General features: G+C 38.5%; 1 protein-coding gene across 3 annotated transcripts in view; it reads right to left on the minus strand.

Moving 5' to 3' along the window:
- Positions 1-112: 112 nt before the first annotated feature.
- LOC410979 (gamma-aminobutyric acid type B receptor subunit 2) overlaps positions 113-21,632 on the minus strand; it is a 29,187-nt gene continuing 7,667 nt past the window's right edge. Inside the window, exons 3-19 of one of the 3 annotated variants that reach the window (XM_016911732.2) lie at positions 15,753-16,070; positions 15,500-15,604; positions 15,110-15,175; positions 12,575-12,775; positions 11,848-12,072; positions 11,461-11,521; positions 8,179-8,302; positions 7,088-7,204; positions 6,893-7,022; positions 6,635-6,751; positions 6,408-6,569; positions 5,353-5,456; positions 4,157-4,450; positions 3,730-3,974; positions 2,572-2,772; positions 2,273-2,500; positions 113-2,186 (exon numbers count right to left, since the gene is read on the minus strand). In XM_016911732.2, coding sequence (XP_016767221.2) covers positions 1,591-2,186; positions 2,273-2,500; positions 2,572-2,772; positions 3,730-3,974; positions 4,157-4,450; positions 5,353-5,456; positions 6,408-6,569; positions 6,635-6,751; positions 6,893-7,022; positions 7,088-7,204; positions 8,179-8,302; positions 11,461-11,521; positions 11,848-12,072; positions 12,575-12,775; positions 15,110-15,175; positions 15,500-15,604; positions 15,753-16,070 — 3,294 coding nt within the window. In that variant the 3' untranslated portion in view covers positions 113-1,590. Of the gene's footprint in view, positions 2,187-2,272; positions 2,501-2,571; positions 2,773-3,535; positions 3,549-3,729; positions 3,975-4,156; positions 4,451-5,352; positions 5,457-6,407; positions 6,570-6,634; positions 6,752-6,883; positions 7,023-7,087; positions 7,205-8,178; positions 8,303-11,460; positions 11,522-11,847; positions 12,073-12,574; positions 12,776-15,109; positions 15,176-15,499; positions 15,605-15,752; positions 16,071-21,632 lie in introns of those variants that run through there. The other 2 variants (XM_016911731.2, XM_026440142.1) reach the window with 2 other exon arrangements.

The raw sequence follows: 21,632 nt of genomic DNA on the forward strand, positions 1-21,632 counted from the left end.
TATATACAAAAACAATTGTAGACAAATGTATAATTTATTTTGTTTGAATTTCTTTGTTATTCAAATAATTGAGTTATTCTATTATATATGTACATCGTTAAAATTTGTTCTTTTTCTTTTTTTTTTTCCCCCTTAACTTTTACGCAAATCTTGCAGCCTAACTCTTCTATTCTTCAAAATTTCATATTCCAATCATAAATAATTATGTATATCTATTATACATCCTTCGTATGTATGAAATCCTGTACTTGCAATATGATGTAAATAATTGCCTTGTTTTGAAAAAAATATAACTTTTTGTACTCTACTAATTCATATGCATCGTTATATCTAAAAATAGATAAAAATAAAATATTCTGATTTACTTTCAAAAAACTCTTTCTACTTTTATCCTTGAATAGATAGAATGGAAACGACGACGACGATGATGATGATGATATTTTTTTTACAGTTAGTCAAGATAGATTATTAATTGCACCGACAAAGATTATTGCTTAGCGATAAAAGTTTTCAGTAGTAATTCAATGATTGACACATCGAGATACTCGAAGAGGTACGTGGAGAATATTTCCACTCGTTATTCCTTACACTTATCTATATATATATATATATATATATTTATACATATATTCTTTATATATATCCGTACTAGTGTTAAAATATTAGTACGTCAGGTTTGATGATTTTTTTTAAGAGGAAACCAATACGTTTATTCTTACGGTTTTTCATTTTACGAGAAGATATTTCTTTTTCATTTATTACATCGAGTGCAGGTACTTGAGGAAAGGTATGGGGATACTGAACACTTTAACGTTGGACCTGTAAGAGTACTCTCAGCGTTCCTTCAACGACTTTACGCCATTAAGTCGTTCAATATCGCGAAAAAATAGAGAGAGTAATAAAAAAAAAAAAAAAAAAGAAAATACAACTCGAATCATTATACGTTTAAAATTATATCGGCAAATAATTTTGTTAAAACTTTCGAGCACGATCAAATCAAAAATCAATTTCGTCTAAGAACGAACAAGAAATGGCTATTATTATATTTTTGGTCCCTTCATAATGCGATAATCCATAAAATGCCGATCAACCGTATACCTTTACGGGCCCCGTAATAGTCTTATGTCTTTGGCACGATTACTAAGGAACACACATACGATAAATATTAAAAGAGACGATATTCTCAACTCTCACGCTAAATTTTTTTTCGCATCGATCAATTTGAGCTTGATCCTTCGTGTGTATACGATTATTGAGGATTGTCATGTACACGGATGATTACATTTTTTTTTTTTTTTGTCACATCCCTTTACCCGTTTATTATCTTTTAAACGATGTAACTCACAAGAAAGGAGAAACGAGAGAGAAAAAAAAATATAACCACGCGTTTTCAGAGAATTCGTTTTCTAGAAATTGTCTCGCGCATGTTTTCAATCTTTTCATCGAGAGAGTGTATTCTTCTCCCTCTTGGTTAATAACGTAATAGAATGGAAGAAGAACAAAAGAATATCCAGCAAGTTATTTTCCCCCACGCTTATCACTTTAATCTACGCGGCAGTTGATTTTCGTACGATTTCGCGTTTCGTATGATTATCCATCTCCTCGGGAGGAACGATCCGACTTCTCGATCTCCAAGTTTGCGTTTATTAACCGTGCAGATTCGTTTCTCGACGAGGAGGCGTCGTTCGTCGCATGGCTCAATGTTGTCCTGATGCGCGACGTGGCGGAGGATGAGGAGGAGGACGAGGAGGAGGAGGAGGAAACGGGACGAGGATTTTTCACGTCCGACTCGACGCGCACCTCTTCACCCTCTTTCGACAATTCTTTCTTCGAATCGTTCGCGCCAACGTCCGGATTCACGTCCGATTCCGCCGTAACGGCGATGGCTAATGACTCCCCGACTTTTTTGCCCTGCGCAGCGTTCCCCAACTCGCTCAATGGAATCCCGAATTCACGAGTGGCCCACACGTCGCAGCTTGGGCTGCAGGACGAGCCACGGGGGAGTTGGCAGACGGTGCTCTTGCTTTTTCTCGCGTCCTCCATGGAATGCCATCGATGAGATTTCGAGATCGACGATCCCATCGACGCAATCGTGTTCAAACTGTTCGTCGGCACTATCCGATGAGGAAAACGGGGCGATCCCCGAATTTTTTCCCGCGACGACGACGTTTGGCTCGTGCTCGCTTCTACGAGGAAAAAAAGAATCTTTCTAGGATTGATTGTATAATTTTAAAATAAAAGAGAGGGGACAGTTCTTTTTTTTTTTACTTACTCGGTGGTAAACTGAAATTCACTCTCGGCTCGCTGTACTCTTTGCGACGTAACCCCAGGCTTAATCTGCGATCCTCCTCGCTAGTAATACTAATTATTGGTCCTGAGCCGCATCGAGGATGAGGGGAACGAGCGCCTTGGGCGTTAACCTGACAGGTAGACGCGGCTTTCGTGCCCGGCACCAGGCCCGCGATGTAGCCCATGTGAACCCGTAACGCCGACGCCACTCCTACGGGGAGGGATTCCAATCTTTATGCTTTTTATCCTCTTTTCTCTTTTTCTTACACGTTCGTTTCTTACCTGTGAACGAAGCGATCGAGGTTTTCCTGCTGCTGGGACGACTGCCGAAAAGGTTGAAGAATCGTTGAAAAACGCCTAAACGATTTGCCCCTTCCGCCTCCCTCCGCTGGTGGAGCTTGTAAATGTCCGCGAGGCTTCGCCTCCCCGTGTCCGGCTCCAAGTCCGGTTGACTGCTAAACGCTACAGTACCGCGTCGTATCCCTGATTAGAAGAACGAAGGATCGAATTAATCGGGAAAATGTTGAATTGTTCTCTCTTTTTCTTCATCCATTCGTCGAATTTCGGGGTTGGGGTTATGCGAAAGAAGCGAAAGCTTGTGTGCCGAGATATCGTAAGAGGAGGAGGAGGAGAATTCAAATTCTTCTACGCGCGAAATAATAAAATTGTCTTTCCACGGATGCGCGCGTGTGGGTGGAGAAGCAAACGAAAGGGAAATTTCATGCTCGAAATCTTTGAACATCTGTTCGATATCGATTCGATAGGCTTCGATTGAACGAACGATTTCGGTGAATTTGAAACGTGCAATTCAACGTGCAGAGAGTGGATGTGCTGTACACGTATCCCTGTCAGGGGAAGTTGTCCGAACTTGTCAAGGGGTTTGGGATTCGGAGCTCGGGGAAATACGAGTGCAGCCTAATATCTCGAATTGCGATTAATATATTACAACTGTTACGGGCTACATTCTCAAGCTTGTTGCAAACTATGTATTATAGAAACACAGGGTGACAAAACTTGTGACCGCCTCGTTGCGACCAGCCTCGTTGCAGGCGCGAGTGGGGAATTTGCTGATTGAAAATTTGTTGCGATCCACTTCTCATGCAATTATTATTCGTATAAACTTTCTTTTTTCGAATTCGGGAAAAACGAGAAGTTTAATTTTATTCCAATTCCCTCGACAGGCAGGCAAAATGTGATAGGATCGTTCAAGCAATATTATTGCGTGCAATAAACGGAATTCTGTCACCTTTCTCCTACACCTGGATGATGAAAAAATGATAGGACAATTATGTATCGATCCTTCATACTCTCCTCGACGATAAATTTCATATTCATCGTGCAAATTAATGGTTTTGGAGAAAGGATTAGAGGGAAAGGATCGGTTGGAGAGATTTGTTTGCACGATGAACGCACGGGTCGCGAGGAATCGCCACCACTCACCGGACGAATCGGCGGACGGCCAGCTGGCCCTGGGGATGACCGGTGGGAGGACGCTGAGCAACAACAAAGGTAGGCCACCCCCGATGCTCGGATTGCGTTGCGGGATCGACGCGCTCGACGAAGCGTGCGACGGCTCGACCGGCTCCTGCGCCAATTGTTTCTCCAATCTGGCCAATTCCAGCTCCAGCTGTGCCATTTCGCGCCGGTACACGCGATTCTGCACTTCCACGCGATACTGGAGCTCCCTGTTCGATATCGCTTCATCGTTAAATTCGGATAAGGATTCGATCTATCGATTATTCTTCCAAATGCTTACGAGACAATCGTTTCTCGCGAGAAGAATTTTAATATTTTCTTAATCGATTCGAGAAAATATTGTTCCATTCGTAAACGGAATGGAAAAAACAGAAGGGAGAGAGAGACTTACGTTCTATCGTCGGTCACGAATCTCCTCGTGTTGCATTCGATCTTCAAACCTAGGCTTTGGACGACAGGGTCTGCCCTCTCGCCGGCCAGAATGTTGGTAAGCTGGGGAAGGAACAGCAACGCAAGGGTAGCGGTCGTCGAGGCTAAGATCAGAGCGGTGATCGTAACGAAGGCCAAAGTTACGCGGTCGGACATCAAATTCGCCAACACCACAACGATTCCCGACGTGATCACCACGAAATAAACGCTCATGCCGATGTACTGGGAGTCGTTCAAAGCCGGTATTTTCACGTGTCTGTGTATTGTAGATATAGAGAAGGATACATAAAATTGCGAATTATAATTTTGAAGAAAAAAAAAATCGATATTTTCCATCGTAACGTCTCTTGCTTAGAACGCTTTTTATTTATTTTAGTGTGTCTAAGCACATAAAATTTTGAATTTTATAATTTTAATTAAATTAATAAATTGGATATTAGTTATAATTCTTTGTAACATTTAAATTGTATTTAAAAATTAATATAAATTATATTACAATCGATATTTTCCATCGTAACGTCCCTTGTCCAGAACGCTTTTTATTTATTTTAGTGTATCTAAGCATATAAAATTTTGAATTTTATAGTATTAATTAAATTAATAAATTGGATTAATTCTTTATAACATTTAAATTGCATTTAAAAATAAATATAAATTATATTACAATCGATATTTTTCATCGTAACGTCCCTTGTCCAGAACGCTTTTTATTTATTTTAGTGTCTTAAGCACATAAAATTTTGAATTTTATAATTTTAATTAAATTAATAAATTGAATAATATTAGTTAATTCTTTGTAACATTTAAATTGTATTTAAAAATTAATATAAATTATATTACATCTAATAAAAGTAATATGTCTGATAAAAGAAATATTTTGATAAAATATTCGTGTATATAAATTTATATATACTATTACTTAACAATGATTAATTAATTTATAAAATTAATTATTGTTTATTTTCTTCATAAAAGGAGGAAATATCTTTGCTAACGAACGCCTTAATGACATCCCTCATTAAACTCCAATTGTATTTCAACTCTCCAATTCCAAGTTGCCACCTGGATTCCAAGCGTTCGTTTCGATCAACTTTTCCTCGAAACGTGCGTGAAAATCGTAATTAAAAAATTATCCCTACTCGAGGATTGAATTTTTACCTCGTTTCCCAAGCCATATACAGGCCGACGACGAGCAACAGACCTTTGTAAATGTAAAGCGCCCCCAACCAGCTGTTCGTGTGTTGAGAACGACACACCTCCACCTGCGTCGAGAAGAAACGATTTAGATCTGCGATTCGTTCGAATTTGCCTTCGAAAGAGGCCAAGAGTATATATAGGGTGTCCCAAAATTAACGCGAAATTTGAATTTGCCGCCATTTTTGCATCAAGTTGTTGGCAACCCTGGAAAAAGAACAGTTTGACAGTTTGAGAGTTTAGGGTTAGTAAAAATGGAGCGTTATACGATACAACAACGTGTCTTCATTATCGAACAATATTTTAAAAATAATGAAAGTTTGGCGGTCAGAAAATAATTCTAAGCGATGAAATACATTTTTATCTCGATGGTTTTGTTAATCGCCAAAATTTTCGTGTTTGAGATTCGGAGAACCCACATGTGATTAGCGAAAAACAAATGCATCCACAACGTGTTACCGTTTGGTGCGGATTTTGGGTAGGAGGCATCATCGAACCATACTTTTTTTAGAATGAGGCTGTTAATGGTGCTCGATATTGCGACATGATAATACAATTTTTTCTTCTTCCAAAATTGGATGATATTGACGTGGCCAAAATGTGGTTTCAACAAGACAGTGCAACATGCTATACAGCCAATGAAACGATTCAATTACTGCATGAGACATTTCCTGGTCGTGTACTTTCTCGGTGATCAGAATTAGTCCCGTGATCGTGTGATTTACGCCATTAGATTTTTTCTTATGGGGTTATTCGAATTGAAAGGTCTATGTCGACAATCCCACAACCACACGTACATTATAAAAGGAAATTAAACGCTGCATCGACGAAATTCAGCCATAATTATGCAGAAAGATCATGAAAGCCAGCAAAGCCCGATTATTCCATAAATAATCCTTTACGATTCACTTAAAAAATAAATATCTAAAAACTCTCTTTTATATTTAATTCAAATCAATTATTTAATTTTGGGACATCCTTTATAAGTTTGTCTTCGTTTTTCAGCCTCGTTTCGACACCTGAGATTGGTAAACCACTCCTCTGTCTTGCGGGTTCATCTCCAGGGTTAAGTTTCGAAGATGACGTTGCATCGGGTCGAAAGTGACCCACAGGGTAACCACGAGGCCGTCTATCAGTAAGAGTACGCAGATCAAGCTTATAAGCTGAGTATCCTGAAGTAGCTGCAAGTAGCAAGATCACTTTATTTTTATTTCTCTATGTATGAAATTTTTTTTTTATATCCTACCTTGTTTTTGACAACGCCGCTTCTACTTCTCGTGAAAATTCGATGAACGCGATACGTTTTGGTGAACATCGATCCGAAAGCCAAGGAAAATCCCGCGGACAATAAATACACTCTCGCCTGGAAAACGAAGGAGGGAAGCGTTTCTCTGAGAGGTATAAAAGTTTAAGCAGGGAAATTGAAAGATTTCGCCCGAGAAGGGAACGAAGAGAGGCGGCGAGAACGAGAAAGAAAAAGGAAAATAATGCTCACGGTGCATACTGTAGGATAGTAGTCGTTGCTGTCGGGAAGGGTGGCGTGATCCAAGCCCAAAAGTATCACCGCACCGTAGACCAAACCGCAACCAAAGGCGGCCATGTTGTTGAGCCTGGGGCTCGAAAGCTTTATACTCCTGTCGATCATTCGAAATGGAATGTTTGCAATGTGCGCCCGAAACGGCGAATATTTCCGACTTACTTGTGCTTGCGAAAGTGCAAATTGAACGCCAAGAAAGCGAACGCTAGGGTGACGCCGATGCTGGCCAGGCAGGTAACCGCTAGAAAGGCCGCAGGTGCAACAGTCACCACCCTTAACCTGGCCGTAAAAAGAAAAATCCATTCGCTATCCATTCTTCTTTACAAGCGATAACAAAAGTCGCATCTAATCGATTTCTTTACGATCCTTGAAATTTTCGCGTCTTTCCATCCATAATTAAATTTTAGCGAATAAGAGTGTAATTTTTATTTAATCGTTTGTTTGTAAAAATTCTGTCCAACGAAAAAGAGAATTTTCCATCAATTTTGCGAATTATTGCATCGAATTCCTCTCGTTATTTTTCAGATCTGTCGCATCAACTTACGAGTGAAATCGTTATTAGCGCTTAGAATCGATTATTATGGAAGAATCCTCTTATCGTCTCCTTCGATGAAAATTTGAAACACGTCCAACGATCTATTTATTATTAATCGTGCAATTAAATATATAAGATACGATTTGATTATTTGATTGATATGATTAAATAAATATGATGTACGATTAACGATCAACTTACGAACGAAATCGTTATTAAAGCGCTTAGAATCGATTATTATACAGAAGAATTCTCTTATCGTCTCCTTCGATGAAAATTTGAAACACATCCATCTATTTATTATTAACCGTGTAATTAAATATATAAGATACGATTTGATTAAATAATGCACAAATATGGCATACGATTAACGATCAACTTACAAACGAAATCGTTATTAAAGCGCTTAGAATCGATTATTATACAGAAGAATCCTCTCCTTATCGTCTCCTTCGATGAAAATTTGAAACACGTCCATCTATTTATTATTAACCGTGCAATTAAATATATAAGATACGATTTGATTATACGATTAAATAATGCATAAATATGACGTACGATTAGCGACCCGTTCCATATTTGAATCGATCGAACGTTCAATTGGCGAGCGACGAGAAGGTACACGGAATCGATATAATTGCTCGAATAATTAGATCTCAATGTTTACAGATGCGTCAATTATTGCGGGTAGATGGATAGATGAAAGAAGGATACAAACCGGAAAACCCTTCGAGCTGCTGGGGGATGTCCATCCGGCCATCTCATCGTTGCGCATTCCGAGCAATTCATCACCAGTTTTCCATCCTCTGGACTGAAAATCGCTATTTTCCTCTTAACGCGGCCTGCAAGAAATAGAAAACTCTGTTCCTTCTATTTCAGAGTTCCTTCCGCCACTCGAGGATCAAATAAGATCGGTCAAGTTGTACGATCGAACGACACGGAAATTTCATCATTTCGTTTCGTTTCTCCCATTTGATAGTTTTAGTGAAAATAGATTAAAATGTCGAGGATTTTGATCCAATGCTCGTGTTTCAATTATTTTAATTTTTGACGATCCCTCTCGCAAATTTATTTCGCCTTACGGAATATATAAGGATGAAAAGGAGAAGCGGAATTATCGAAAAAGCGTTTAATTTCTATTCCTCTCTCAACCGTTCGAAATCCTATAAAATATCCTCTTTACTTCTACTCGTACGACACGGCTCGATAAAGTTGAATACATATATCGAGGTTGTGAAGAGGGGACAAATCGAGGTTTAGAATTCTTGGCTTCGAATAAATCGCTTCGAATCGAAAATTAGAATTTATGATATTGATTGATTTTCAATATCAAGCTCCCGTTAATTTTTCCCGAAATAGAATTAGATGGATATTATTGTTCATCGTACGATATCCAGTTTTCGAAGGTTTTTATCCAGCTATCTTCTTCTTGATTTACAGCCGAGACGGTATTGGAATTTTTTTTCTCATCAGCTTAATGACAGCACATCGGATAATAATACTCATTTCGTTCCATTTTGTGTATATATATATGCGGTTATTTTTCAATATTACAAAGATAAAGAAGATCGATCATTTTTTAAAATTCGCGTTTATGGAAATTATGCTTATGTTATTCCTCTTTTGATGCATTTTTCATTTTAATAAATATTGAAATATTTTTTTCTCAACTCATAACCGAGTTTTCCAATTTTTTCCAATTTTTTTTGCGAGATCTTGATCAGCCGTCAAACTTTTATTTATAAAATTTTAGAAAATTGTGCACACGTTTTCGTATATTATTATATAAATATCTCAATCAATGATTGCTTTTTTATTTTAGTTTTCATCAGTTTCCAAGTTTTTCTATTTCTTTCGTTAATCGATCATTTCGAAAGGAAACAAAAAAATATACAATGATTTATCGCGCGCTAAATTTATACCGTGAAATTTAATACAGATATTTATAGCTTCGTTCTCTTTCATAAATGCTAGCGACTATTTCAATTCTCCTCCAAACGTGAAATGAACGTTCGCGATTTATATTTTCCAGTCGCGCGCCTTTCTCAGCTTTTTACGACTCTCCTATGTTTGCTCTTCGTTATCATTTGTCCGTAGCGAGCCTTTTCTCTTTTCGCGAGCAAGCAGAATAGGACGAAACGATACAATAGGGGAAAATTTGCCTCGACTCGAACGAACGAATCATCACCCATTTAACGAATTGTTCGTATCGAGTCGATCGAATCGTCCAAATGTGACGACTTCTCAAAAGAAATCTAATCTCTGCGAAGAAGAAGAATGCGTAAAGGAAGGAATAAATAAGAACAAATCTTTCCTTTCTTTCTTTCTTCTTTTCTTTCTTTTTTTCTTTTTTCTCTTGCCGCTGTGATTGCACTTGAAAATTATGTAAATGCGCGAGTCTATGCTGCGAGATTTGATGGATTACTACCGTAGGACGTCGACTGTCGACCGGTTGGATGGATGAAAGTGAAAATGTTAAGCTGGGATGAAAAAGATGTACAGAATAATGGGAAGGCGGAGGTAAAGGAGGAAACGGTTGATGGTATCCAATTTGTCCGAATCGGCGAGCCTTCTTTGGGAAACGCTTTGGTCCGCCTATCGTTGGCGGAAATTCGTGCCAGTTCGTTGACTTTATCAGAAATCGATAATTGAGAAACGCGGCTCGGAAAAAGAAGCTCGAGCAAGGTTAACGAGCTAAACAATCCACCGTTAAATCGTGAATGATGAAATCGCGCAAAAATGTTTGGAACGTTTCGCCTGATTTCCTAGCTTTCTTTGCAATGCGATTTTCTTTTCTTAAATTTTGCAACTTTTTTATCATTATCATCATTATTATTATTATTTATTTTCGAAAGGCGAACAATTTTTCGAACAATTTTTAAACTGATCCACACGAGAAATTTGCAAAGTGAGAAGGTAAAAAATTTTTTATCATTATCACTTATTTATTTTCGAAAGGCGAACAATTTTTCGAACAATTTTTAAACTGATCCATACGAGAAATTTGCAAAGTGAGAAAGTAAGAAATTTGTTATCATTATCATCATTATTATTATTATTTATTTTCGAAAGGCGAACAATTTTTCGAACAATTTTTAAACTGATCCATACGAGAAATTTGCAAGAGAACGAGAAGGCAAAAAAGATAGAAAGAGAGAGAATGTTTGTTCTTAATTCCGGAAGGAACGTTTTGCAGGAAATTGATCTTCGCGATAATGCGTGAAAGGCAACGGAAGGAGGGAGGGGACAAAGTCGAATAAAAAATAGTCGTCCATTAGAAATGAAATTAAAAGGGACGAAGTAATTTGGATGGCGAGGAGGGCGAGTGGGTACGAGGAGCGCATCGAGGTCACGCGGCTCGAAAGAAGGCTTAATTTCACAAAGACCTGCACGTCCGTTTCGCGGAGGATGGCGTTTCGAGGCCGTTGCGCCTGCGTCGTCGTCGTCGTCAAGAATTTATCCCCCGAGATTGTTGGTCGAAACTGTTGGCCGATGCGGAGATCCGACTTCCGACAATTTACACGGCTGACATTTGTCGAGATAAAATTCCTCGTATAAAAAAGTTTAACACGATATATTCATCGGCCGTGTTACCCCTTCTCCTCCCCTCGTCCGGAATCACGATTAATACCAGCCTATACCGAGCAATACATTCCGGCTCCCCTTCCTTTCCATCCCTGCTTTTTCTCCTTTCCCAGCCACGCTCCTTCTCGCTGCCGATTCCTCGGGGTCCTCTCTCATTAATTATTCATCGGCTTCTTACCGACGTACGGGCCGCCAGAACGGACGCAAACATCTTTTCCCCTCGTGTTCGCACGAACCTCGCCACGCCGATCTCGCTTCGTGTTTCAGATCCACAGCCAAAGGCTTTCCCGAAAATCCGTTTCAACCCTTTCAAATTCTTCCTTCTCTTTTCTCTCTTACGTATTTAATATTCCGTTAAATATCGAATCCTATCGTGTCTATCGTTGCTTAGGGATAAAAGTAAGGATTTACTCACCGTGCATCTGGTAGAATGCTGTGATACCTATTCGATCGGCACCGTCGAACGAGACTGGCCCCTGAAACCAATATCGATCGAGATTCAATTCAAAAGAAACCCCTCTTTCTTCAGTTAATCGAAATTTGGTTGAAAAAAAAAATTGAATTACGAATTTTTTAAGAACATTTTCTCTTCTAGTAAGGGAGAGAAGATTTTCTTAATAAAGAGATCGATAAGAAAGATTCGGAAAGAAATGTGAATATCGATCGAGATTCAATTCAAGAGAAACCTCTCTCCTCTCTTTCTTCAGTTAATTACTAACGAGCATTTTCTCTTCCAGTAGGGAAGAGACATTTTCTTAATAAAGAGATCGATAAGAAAGATTCGGAGACAAATCGTACTTACCGAAACCCCGATAAAGCGCAAAAGTTTCAACTGTTGCAACAGCAGCAACGCGATGTCCTTTCTAGCGTGCGTGTATTGGGCCAAACTGATGTTGTCTCTGTTCAAGATTGCCTCGGTCTTTTTCAACGCGAACGCCATAGCCCAGACTGCGTCATACGTCTGCCCTGCGAACTTTGAATACGTCACGCCTCTGCTCCCCAACTCCGACAAGAAATTGTTGTTCGTCTGCGGCAGAGAGTATCATCCCCTTGGATATTTATTAAGAAGGAGAAAGAAGAAGAGAGAGATCTTTCGAGATGTCTCTTTTCCTCTTTATTATTACACTTATATCTATTTTTCCACGCGAGTAAATTATACTCGATATTAAGAATTATTGAATTATTCGTGAACGTGACGTATAGGAGCTGGAACTTTGGAGCGTCACGTTTCGTCGGCTTCTTCCCTCCGTCAAATGTAATTAACGACACGCGAGTTGGTCGTCAGCTCGATTGCTCGAACGTGGAAAACTAGATTCCGCCCACGTTCTCGCCTTCCTCTTCCATCATCGACATTTTCTGCGAGCGATTTCTTTAACGTTTTTTTCGAAGAAAACCTATCGGTCAGAGACCTGATTAATTAACCTGATTATTAGAGAAAAATTATACTTTGGCTCGAATTGAGGATAACAATGCCATGGAAAAATGAAAAAACCAATGGGAAAAAGAGCGGAAACTGGAAAAGTACTCACCAGACCGGACGAAGTGATTTCGTTTTCTAAGGCAGAGTCATGACTGTTGACGATAATCAAGCCGTTCAAGGTTTGGTCGAGCTGCGAAGATGTGCATTCCTCGGAATAAGAGGAATTGTCCGGCGTTTTCGCCACTTGCTCGATCGTGTCGCTTGGCAGGATCCACGCGTAGTCTCCTCCGTGCATCCCTAGCTTCCAAGTCTAATGAAACACGAAAGAACGGAAAGAAGAATCACCAGATTCACGAATCAATCGAAAACTTTTCGTCTCTGCTTGTTTAGCTTGCTTTAGTTTTACGAAAATTCTTCTCGAAATATAATTGGCATGTGTTCGTCGAGTCGAATTTGTCGAATAGTTGTTACTATAAAAAAAATTCCTAAGAATGCGTCTAAATTCGTATTTCTGGCGATCGTGACCAAAGCATACCAGAAATATTTACTAGCCAGAGGATTTCTTTCAGAGCGAGGTATCACTTTGTGATTTCTTTTGTTTCTTTATCCTTGCTTTTATTTTGTTTACTTATTTTCTCGTATGCAACGTATTTGAAGATATAAATAATATATTTCGATGAAAGTGAGAAATATATATTTTACACGTTATTATAAATTTTAATCAATCGTTTATTTACACGTCGAAGAAAAAGAAGAAAAAGATATTCGAAAATTGATCAATGTTTAAAATAATTGGATGATAAATTTCGTTCAAACGCGTCACGAAACAAAGGATGCACTCGCTATTTATAAACGGTATCGTTCCGAGCTACGTGTAGGCGTTATCTCTATTTTCGGTTGATTTATAGTAAAAACGTATCCTTGTTTCGTGCGAGTGTGCGCGAAGAAGGGGAAAAAAGAGCTCGCCTCCTGAATATCGACGCCGAATTCCAAGCCGGAAGTATTAAATATTGAAATCGTCCAAACGAACAAATTATAGATATACGATCGATTCTACGAAAACCTACGCTAGATAGATAAATTTCTATTCGATTGCGCGATAAGGAAGAATATTTTCGTAAAGTCAAACAATGCTTGTTCAATACCACTTTGTTAAATTCGCAATAAAAATTTTGTACACGCGATATATCTTGAAAATACACGAGAATAAAAGGAGAGAGAGAACAAATCAAAAAAAACCTACGCGTTTTTATCGTACAAATTTAGAACGATCCAAAGAAACGTTAGAATTTTTACAACACGCGAGATCAGGAGAAAAGTAGATTCGAAAGGTGAGGTCGAGATAAGAATTTTTCGTGAAATTTAGGTGACACGAGGATAGCGAATTTCGTTTCGGATTCGATAGATACGGTAATCACGCGAACGCCAATTGCTGGCGAACCAATTTCACGCGTGTTGCCGCGTCGTTGCAAAACTCGTTCCACTTGTGTACCGTGTAAACGGCGCGGATGAAAATTTCCAAACATGAACGTAATTCGTTTTCAAGGAGACAATAAGATATCGAAGCAACTCGTGCGTGATTTCTTTTAAAACTGGTCCAATTATCGCGTAAGATTTTTGGAATTTGAATATTCTTGAATCATTTGGATCATATCGGGTAATTAAACGTTTCTCGAATAAACAAGAGAAGGCGAAATGGCTTCTCGAAACGATTGGTTCTCGAAGCACAAAGCCATCGAGATGATAATAGCGACGAAGAATATATCTGCCTGTGTACGCGTGACGCGAGCGAGGGATAGGGCGAGAGAGAGAGAGAGAGAGCAATTGTGTCCTACTTCGACACAATGTTCATTATTCGCTTAGCGAGGACACGGACCGTGACCATGTGTTTGCATTTCATCGATTTTCGCCGGAAAATCGAGGCGTAAAGTTTTCCACGATGAACAAATTTCAATCCATCTATCTATCCATCTATCTATCGATTAGGGCAGAATTTCTAAAGCCGCTGTGAACGTTAAAAAATAATATCTTTCTCGCGCAATTTTCATTCGTTAAATTCGTTCGATTCTTCGATGTTCTTCGTGGAAATTCATGGCACCAAAATGGCGCGTAAAAAAAATTTTGTAATTGAACCGAACGCTCGTAAAAATGTGGCCGAGGAGAATCGTTCCATCTTCGTGGATTTTTAAAGGAATTCGGTACACCGTTTTATCAGACAGAGAGAGAGAAAATAAAAAGAAAGAGCCGGCAACCGTGTAAAATATTTCCTTCGACGATATTCTTCCTTACTTTTACGATAATGATTTTCAACGAAATTACGCCGCAACAGTTTTTATCTTCGAATCGATTCCGATTTCTGTTCAAGAAAAGATAAAATGACAACAAAAGACATCTATTGCAAGATTAAGATCTTAAAAGCGAATTCGAGATAAAATTTGCACAAAGAGCGTAACGCGAATGCGGTGAACGTGGCCACTTTGTTTGCACGAAAACAACGATAAAACTGCGCGGTTAATCTTCCCTGCTTGAAAATTATACGAAAAATTATACGAAAATATGCGTGCGCGTGTTTTTTTTCCCTCCCTTCTCCCGGAATGGAAAAAGTTTATCCACAGCATTACAACATATTTCGTTGGATATTTACCTCGCACAGAACACGTGACGCCAATTGCGGTGAAAAACTTCCTATGATGATTCTCGTGTCCAATTTCTGCAATCGAATTGTATAAAATTACGTCTCAGCGACGAGATCCGTCCCTTCTTCTATTTTCTACTCGACACGAGCTTCTCTCGTGCAACTCGATCACAATTAATTCTCTTTTTGCCGAATCTTTCTCGTGTCGACAAGAACCGTTGAAATCGAAATACGTATACTCGATATCCGTATTTGTTTCGCAAGGAAAGGAGAGCAAGGTGGATAAACGGATCTCGAAAGGAAGTCGTGAATCACGGCTGACAAATACATATATAAAAAAAAAAAGTAAATAAATAAAGCGGTGGGAAAAAATTGAACAAGTTCAAGCGTGTTTTTTACTTTCAAAGTTTGCAACTGTTCCTTGTAATCGTTCTCCGCGAACGTGATGGTAGCTGCGCATGTGATATTCGCTTGTTCCAGCTCCGTGACCAGATCGTTCACTGCCTGAAAACGAAAAAACATCAAGGAACTGTATTTTCCTCGTCGAGAAATAATAACATCGTGGAAATTGACCGCGTGAAAAATTTCTTCTTTGTTGAATCAATATCGAGACACAAAGGGCTATTACGACGATGGATTAAATCTTGCTTACCAGGGAGTACATGTCGTCGGTTTGAGAGAGGGCGGTGACGGTGTCCCATCCGAAATGTTTGATGAGCGCTATCCTGGCGGGATTGTGGCTGGAATCCGGCGCCACCGTGCGCAAGAAAAGCGGAAATTCGGTGGAATCCGAGAGAGCAGGTGCGGTGGATCCAAACGAGACCTGTATCACGTTCCAGTAGCGCACGATTTTGGCTAAGGTTTCCGTGACCTCGGAGCAGGCGGTGCCCAGCAACAACGGTATCAGATCGTTTTTCTTCGCCGAGTAGAGAGCGTGAAAGAATCTGTCGACCGCCACCCCCGGATCGCACTGGAAAAACAAGAATTTTTACAAGATAGATATATCTGTATGAACAAATTCTTCGATGAATTTTCTCCCCTTTAAAAACTAACATGGAATGGGCGAAAGAACAATTTTTTGGAAAAAGGAAAGGGAATACGTGTCCCGCATATATGGAGAGTAAGCAATTACAAGGCGTGACGTAACGAGAGGATCGCCAACGCTTTTCGACACGCGGATCGATGCGCGTGTACGTGTGTGGCCGAGGTAAGAGAAGACGAGCCTTAACGAGCAATTATTCAACGCGAGAGGGTGACTCGAAAGCTCGTGCACGAACTCTGAAGAGTCCGTCCGAGATACCACGGAATAAAATATATACAAACTTTTCGATCCTCCTCGTCGAGTGTCTCGTTACACTTTCGTTTTCTTCCACGCAAATTTCGTCCCCGTTTCAATCTCTAATAAATTCTTCCACCACTTTATTCGTAATACATCTATCACCCTCATCTTTCAAATAAGGAACAGTTATTAATTTTCCTATTTGTCATTTGCAAATCTTTTGCGTTTAAACGTTATGGAATATGGGTAAGAGAAGGAAAGAAAAGAATGGGGATTCTATCTGTTTCAAGTTGCTTGTAAATAATCGTTGAAAAGGAAAAGGGTTTGAAAAATATGGAGATTAAAATTACGCCACTATACGTTTCGAGATCCAAGGAATTCACAAAGGGGTTCAAATATCGCGGTACAGATGACAAGCTCGCGTGCCTTTAGATATATATATATATATATATATATATATATATATATATATATATCACGGGGAGAAACGCCGTGAAAGTTTTGCAGAAGGAAGGTCGAGCGTGGAACGATGCGTTTAATAGGAGTGAATTAAATGGTTGGCATTTTTAACCGAAAATCGATCGGCGCGATTGGAATTTGGTACGCGCGGGACACCCCGCGTTTCTTATTTTTCCCCGATCGAAAAGGGAAAACCTGGGACGGGACATTCGAGGAATTTGCATAGAATCGCTCTATTCCACCCGATTAATCGCGTAAATTTACGCGAAAGTGGAGAAAAAAAATTCGATTATCCAATAATCAAAGTGAAATCGGCCATTTTAATTTCCATCTTTATCTCGACCTCTGATATCCCTTTATATCCCGAATTTATCGTAGCTGTTTCACCAAGGATTTTGGCTGAAACGTTATTTGATTAACCATTATTGGATACAGTTCCATTAATCGAAAACTACCAAAGTTTATTCCGGAATAACATTTTATGGATACGATAGATCGATGAAAATTATGATCCATTCTTTTTTCCAAGTCGTAACGTTAAGCCGGAGGAATCTCGCGCGATTCGAAGGGTTCGTTTAAAGGACACATCCAGTTATTTATTTTCGATGAAACTCGTCGAGGCGAAATAAATATAGATAACGCTCACCTCTTGAAACCGAGAAACGACGTCACAATGGTGTGGGCGTCGAGCGATGAAAAGGGTGCGATACAACCTTTCCTCCCCTCCCCTCCTCAACCTTTTCGAAATCGAAACTTATCAACGAACGTCGCCGTTACAACATTCGAGGATTGTGCAATTTTAACGAGATACGCGCGGATTTAATTCACCCTTGTATAAATCCGCGTATAAACTTGCTTTCATCTTGAGATAATTTCATGCAAGGTGTACTTGATAATGTTACTTATGGGGGAGCGTGTTCCATTGGCAGCTCCCGGCCAGCAGGGGACAATCGTGTACGGAGCGTAAAGCGTTAGGTTGTTACAAAGTTTGAGAAACTCTGCTGCGAGGATATCCGTATCCCGGATAAACTGGCATTATCGAGGTAATGGAGAGCGGGACGTCGAAAACGTTGTTAAACGGGAGATAAATTTTTCAACGGCTTTCGTTCTTCCCAACTTTGACAAATATTTTCTCTTTATAAACATCGGATTAATTTCTCGGAAAAATTTATTTTTCAATTTATTGTCAATCCAGGGTCGAAAACCGTATCCTTTCGAGGGAAATTTTTGGATTTCGCTCGTACAAGTTTTTGACATTGTAATCTTGAATGAACCAACTTGATATTAAAGTTGACTTTTCCAAAAGTGAGATACAACTTTACTAGGATTACATCACCGAGTGACACGACTTCGCATCTCCCTCCGAAACATCCTTCGAATCACATCCTTGGTTGCTGCGAGTTTGCGAACTGATATTTTTTTCTAGTATTCATTATTTAGTATCCTTGCACTCTTGCAAGGATTCTGAATATTAAATAATATACAACTGGGAAAGAAATATCGATCGAATTTGTAGATTCAATTCGTACGAAAGATTGATTCACTATTTCCCAAATATTCGAATATATTCCCTTTATGAGAGAGATTATCGACGAAATCTATTTTTTGTTGTCTATATCCATGCCCACCACGCGTTTAACTCTTATTCCGTTAAATAACCGTGGCAAAGCAATTTTCATACACTGATAATTATATTACATGTAATTGCGTATTCGATGCAATTACGAATCGTTTTCGTTCATTTTTTTTTATTTTTAGAAAAATTGTGGTAACGCGGCAATCGTTAAAATTTAGTAGTTTTTGATATTCCATACGCGAGAACGTATATATATCATTTACGACTAGGCGATATATCCACGTAAAATTTTCATTTGTCACTATCGCGGTTGGTCGTGAAATTCAGTTGGCCGGACTTGTACGAATAAGATGAGACGTCAGATGGAAGTATATACTCTTGCTAAGTTTATAATCTTGGCAATAAGTTTGAACGTGGAGGAGAAAAAAAAAAGAAAAAAGAATCGTGAGAAAACGTGATAAAATATGAGAAGTATACTTATAAATTTTGAATTTTACAGCAACTAACTAGCTCGATATTCGTGACTATCTCTTAAAAAAGTTGTTGTTCTTTCCACTTTCCCAATTGTTCCCTTCCCGCGGATAAACTATGCGCGAATGAGTATTTCCTTTTTTTTCTTTTTTTAGCTCACTTCTATTCCACTTTGTATTTTTCCCTCGTTTTATTTCTGCCTCTGCAGCGTATCACTTGGATATCGTGATATTACTAGATATGATGCAATTTTTCCCAGCATCTTGTCTCATCGACCCGATGAGATATACATGTTCGGTGATTAAGAGATTCAAGTGTTTCGAATATGTGTTCGAAACGAATGTTTCGATCGAGACGAGATCAAAAAGGTTCGTAAAAAGAAGGTCGAAACGAGTGAACGAGATCAAGATGGAAGGTAGCGATATTTGAAGTAGCAGCAGCAGGTTGATTTATTCGTCCACTGGCTGCCCATTCACTTTCCTCTTCTACTTGTACGTATAATCGATCGCAAAGATTTTTCGAGATAGCTTTATCGCCTCGAATCTTCCCATCTTTCAATCGAATCCTATTTTTTTCTACGTATATATCCTGATTTATACTCGTTTGAAGAATATAAGGTATTGAAGTAAATGAAACGCGAAACGAAAATATCCTACTAAAATTATTCCTCACGTGCGAAGAAATATGCAATTTTCCAATCTCGAAAACGTGTCGTGTGAATTTTCATGTAAATTTTCGTGTAATATTTTCTCATACACGCATACATAGTTTACACGGATAACAAATGTATAAAAGAAACGAAAGAAAGGAAAAGAAAAGAATTAAAAAACTTTTTACATCTATTCGAAATCTTCAGTATTCCATCTTTTCCATATTCGTCTAAAAATAAATATATTTATAATTTCCCTCAATTAACCCTATTGAAACTTAAAGAAAAATTTTAACTCTGTAAATAATAATTCCCTCTTCAAAATTAAGCTTTTCTTTTTTTTTTATTTATCTTGATAGATAAACACATCTTCGAGATATCGCGAGAAAAGTAAGATTTTGCTCGTTTGTCATCTCTGTCTTCGTCTTTCTCTCTCTTTCGTTCGCACCTCGATTCGATGGGATAAAGCGACCGCCGCGAAGGAAAGTGGCGCACATAGTACGCGTTTCCAAGAAAAAAATGTAGGTCATTTGATCCATTCATAAATGTTCCCCATTGTCTCGAGCCGCGTATCTCCTCGACTGATTTCTGGAATGGATTTTCGTGACAAAATCCTTGTTATTTCTTTTTATACGAAGAATTTTAACGCTTGAGAACGATACGATTGTTGCGATTGTCGTACAATTTTAACGTAAAAATTCACGATATATCAATATCGTTAATACCGTTTAACATTGATTTATCGCATTTCTGTTGGATTATTTCACAGAGAGGCGATATTAAAATTTTCAATTCTTAAAGAAACTTTTCATCCTTCCTTATTAGTTAATAACAAGATTAGACGAATAGTTGCGAAGAGCAATTAACGAGGGAAAGAATTGAAGGAAAGAAGGAAATGAGGAAAGCAAAATGAAAATAAAAAAGTTTTTGTAATCTTCTTACGTCTTTCCAATTTCCAAATCTCCATAATTGGGAACGATATCTCTTTATTTTACTTTTATTCGATTATAATTCCTTCTTCCAAACGATTTCAAAACATCGATTCGATATACATATATAATTTATTAGTCATTTCTCTTCTATGGAAAGACTATTCGATTATGACGCGGTTTCAAAACTATCTTATCTTTCAGAATGTGAACTGGAATACTGTAATTGATAACAGACTATGGAAGCGCGTTCGCGATCAATATGCGTTCCTATTTCGAACAAAAGTCGGATATACACTTGTTATTCTACTTTTTTCACCTTTTTTCTATCCTCTTTATACCCAACTTAATCCGATAATACCGGTAACGACATATCTTTCACGCTGCTTACTTTCTGAAATAAAGTTTTACTCCAATCATCATCACGAGAGAGAGAGAGAGAAAGATGTAACCCATTTTCGAAATAATTATTTATTAAAACAATTTTTTTTTACAAGCATCAACACTATTAATTGAAACGGATAACCTTTTATATATAATTTAAAAATCGGTCTTGCTAAGAAAAATATCTTGTTATTCGATCCTAAGAAGAAAATTCATATTTCAACGGAACAGAGATGCTCTTCAAAATTAAGCTTTTCTTTTTTTTCTTATTTATCTTGATAGATAAACAGTCATCCAGTTTCCGAGATATCGCGAGAAAGGTAAGGTTTTGCTCGTTTGTCATCTCTGTCTTCGTCGTTTACACGGATCTCTCTTTCGCACCTCGATTCGACGCTTTCATTCGTCACTGCGTGGTAATTAACGAAAATTGGCGAGAGACAACGCGTGTAAATTCTCGGGGAGCAAATTAACGGGGAAATATCTGGGGAAAATCGACGGAGAAGTTTTCTTTCTTCGAGGGATAAATTAGAAAGGATAGACACGAATGAAAAAATCATTCAAATTATTTCGAGTCATGGAACGACGAGTTGTTTCGTCCCTTGTTCCAAATCCTATTTTCATCTGGGTGTTCATATTCATACGCATACAGGGAGAGCGACGGTGAATTCAGCAAAGAGACATAAAAGCCACATGACGCTGCCGAGTTCGTGTAACGAGAGTTTGCCGAGGAGAGGAGAGGATCAACCACGAACATCGAAACTACAAAATGATCGATGTTTTATTTC

Source organism: Apis mellifera, linkage group LG4 (genome assembly GCF_003254395.2).
Source record: "Apis mellifera strain DH4 linkage group LG4, Amel_HAv3.1, whole genome shotgun sequence".
Taxonomy (NCBI): Eukaryota; Metazoa; Arthropoda; class Insecta; order Hymenoptera; family Apidae; genus Apis; species Apis mellifera.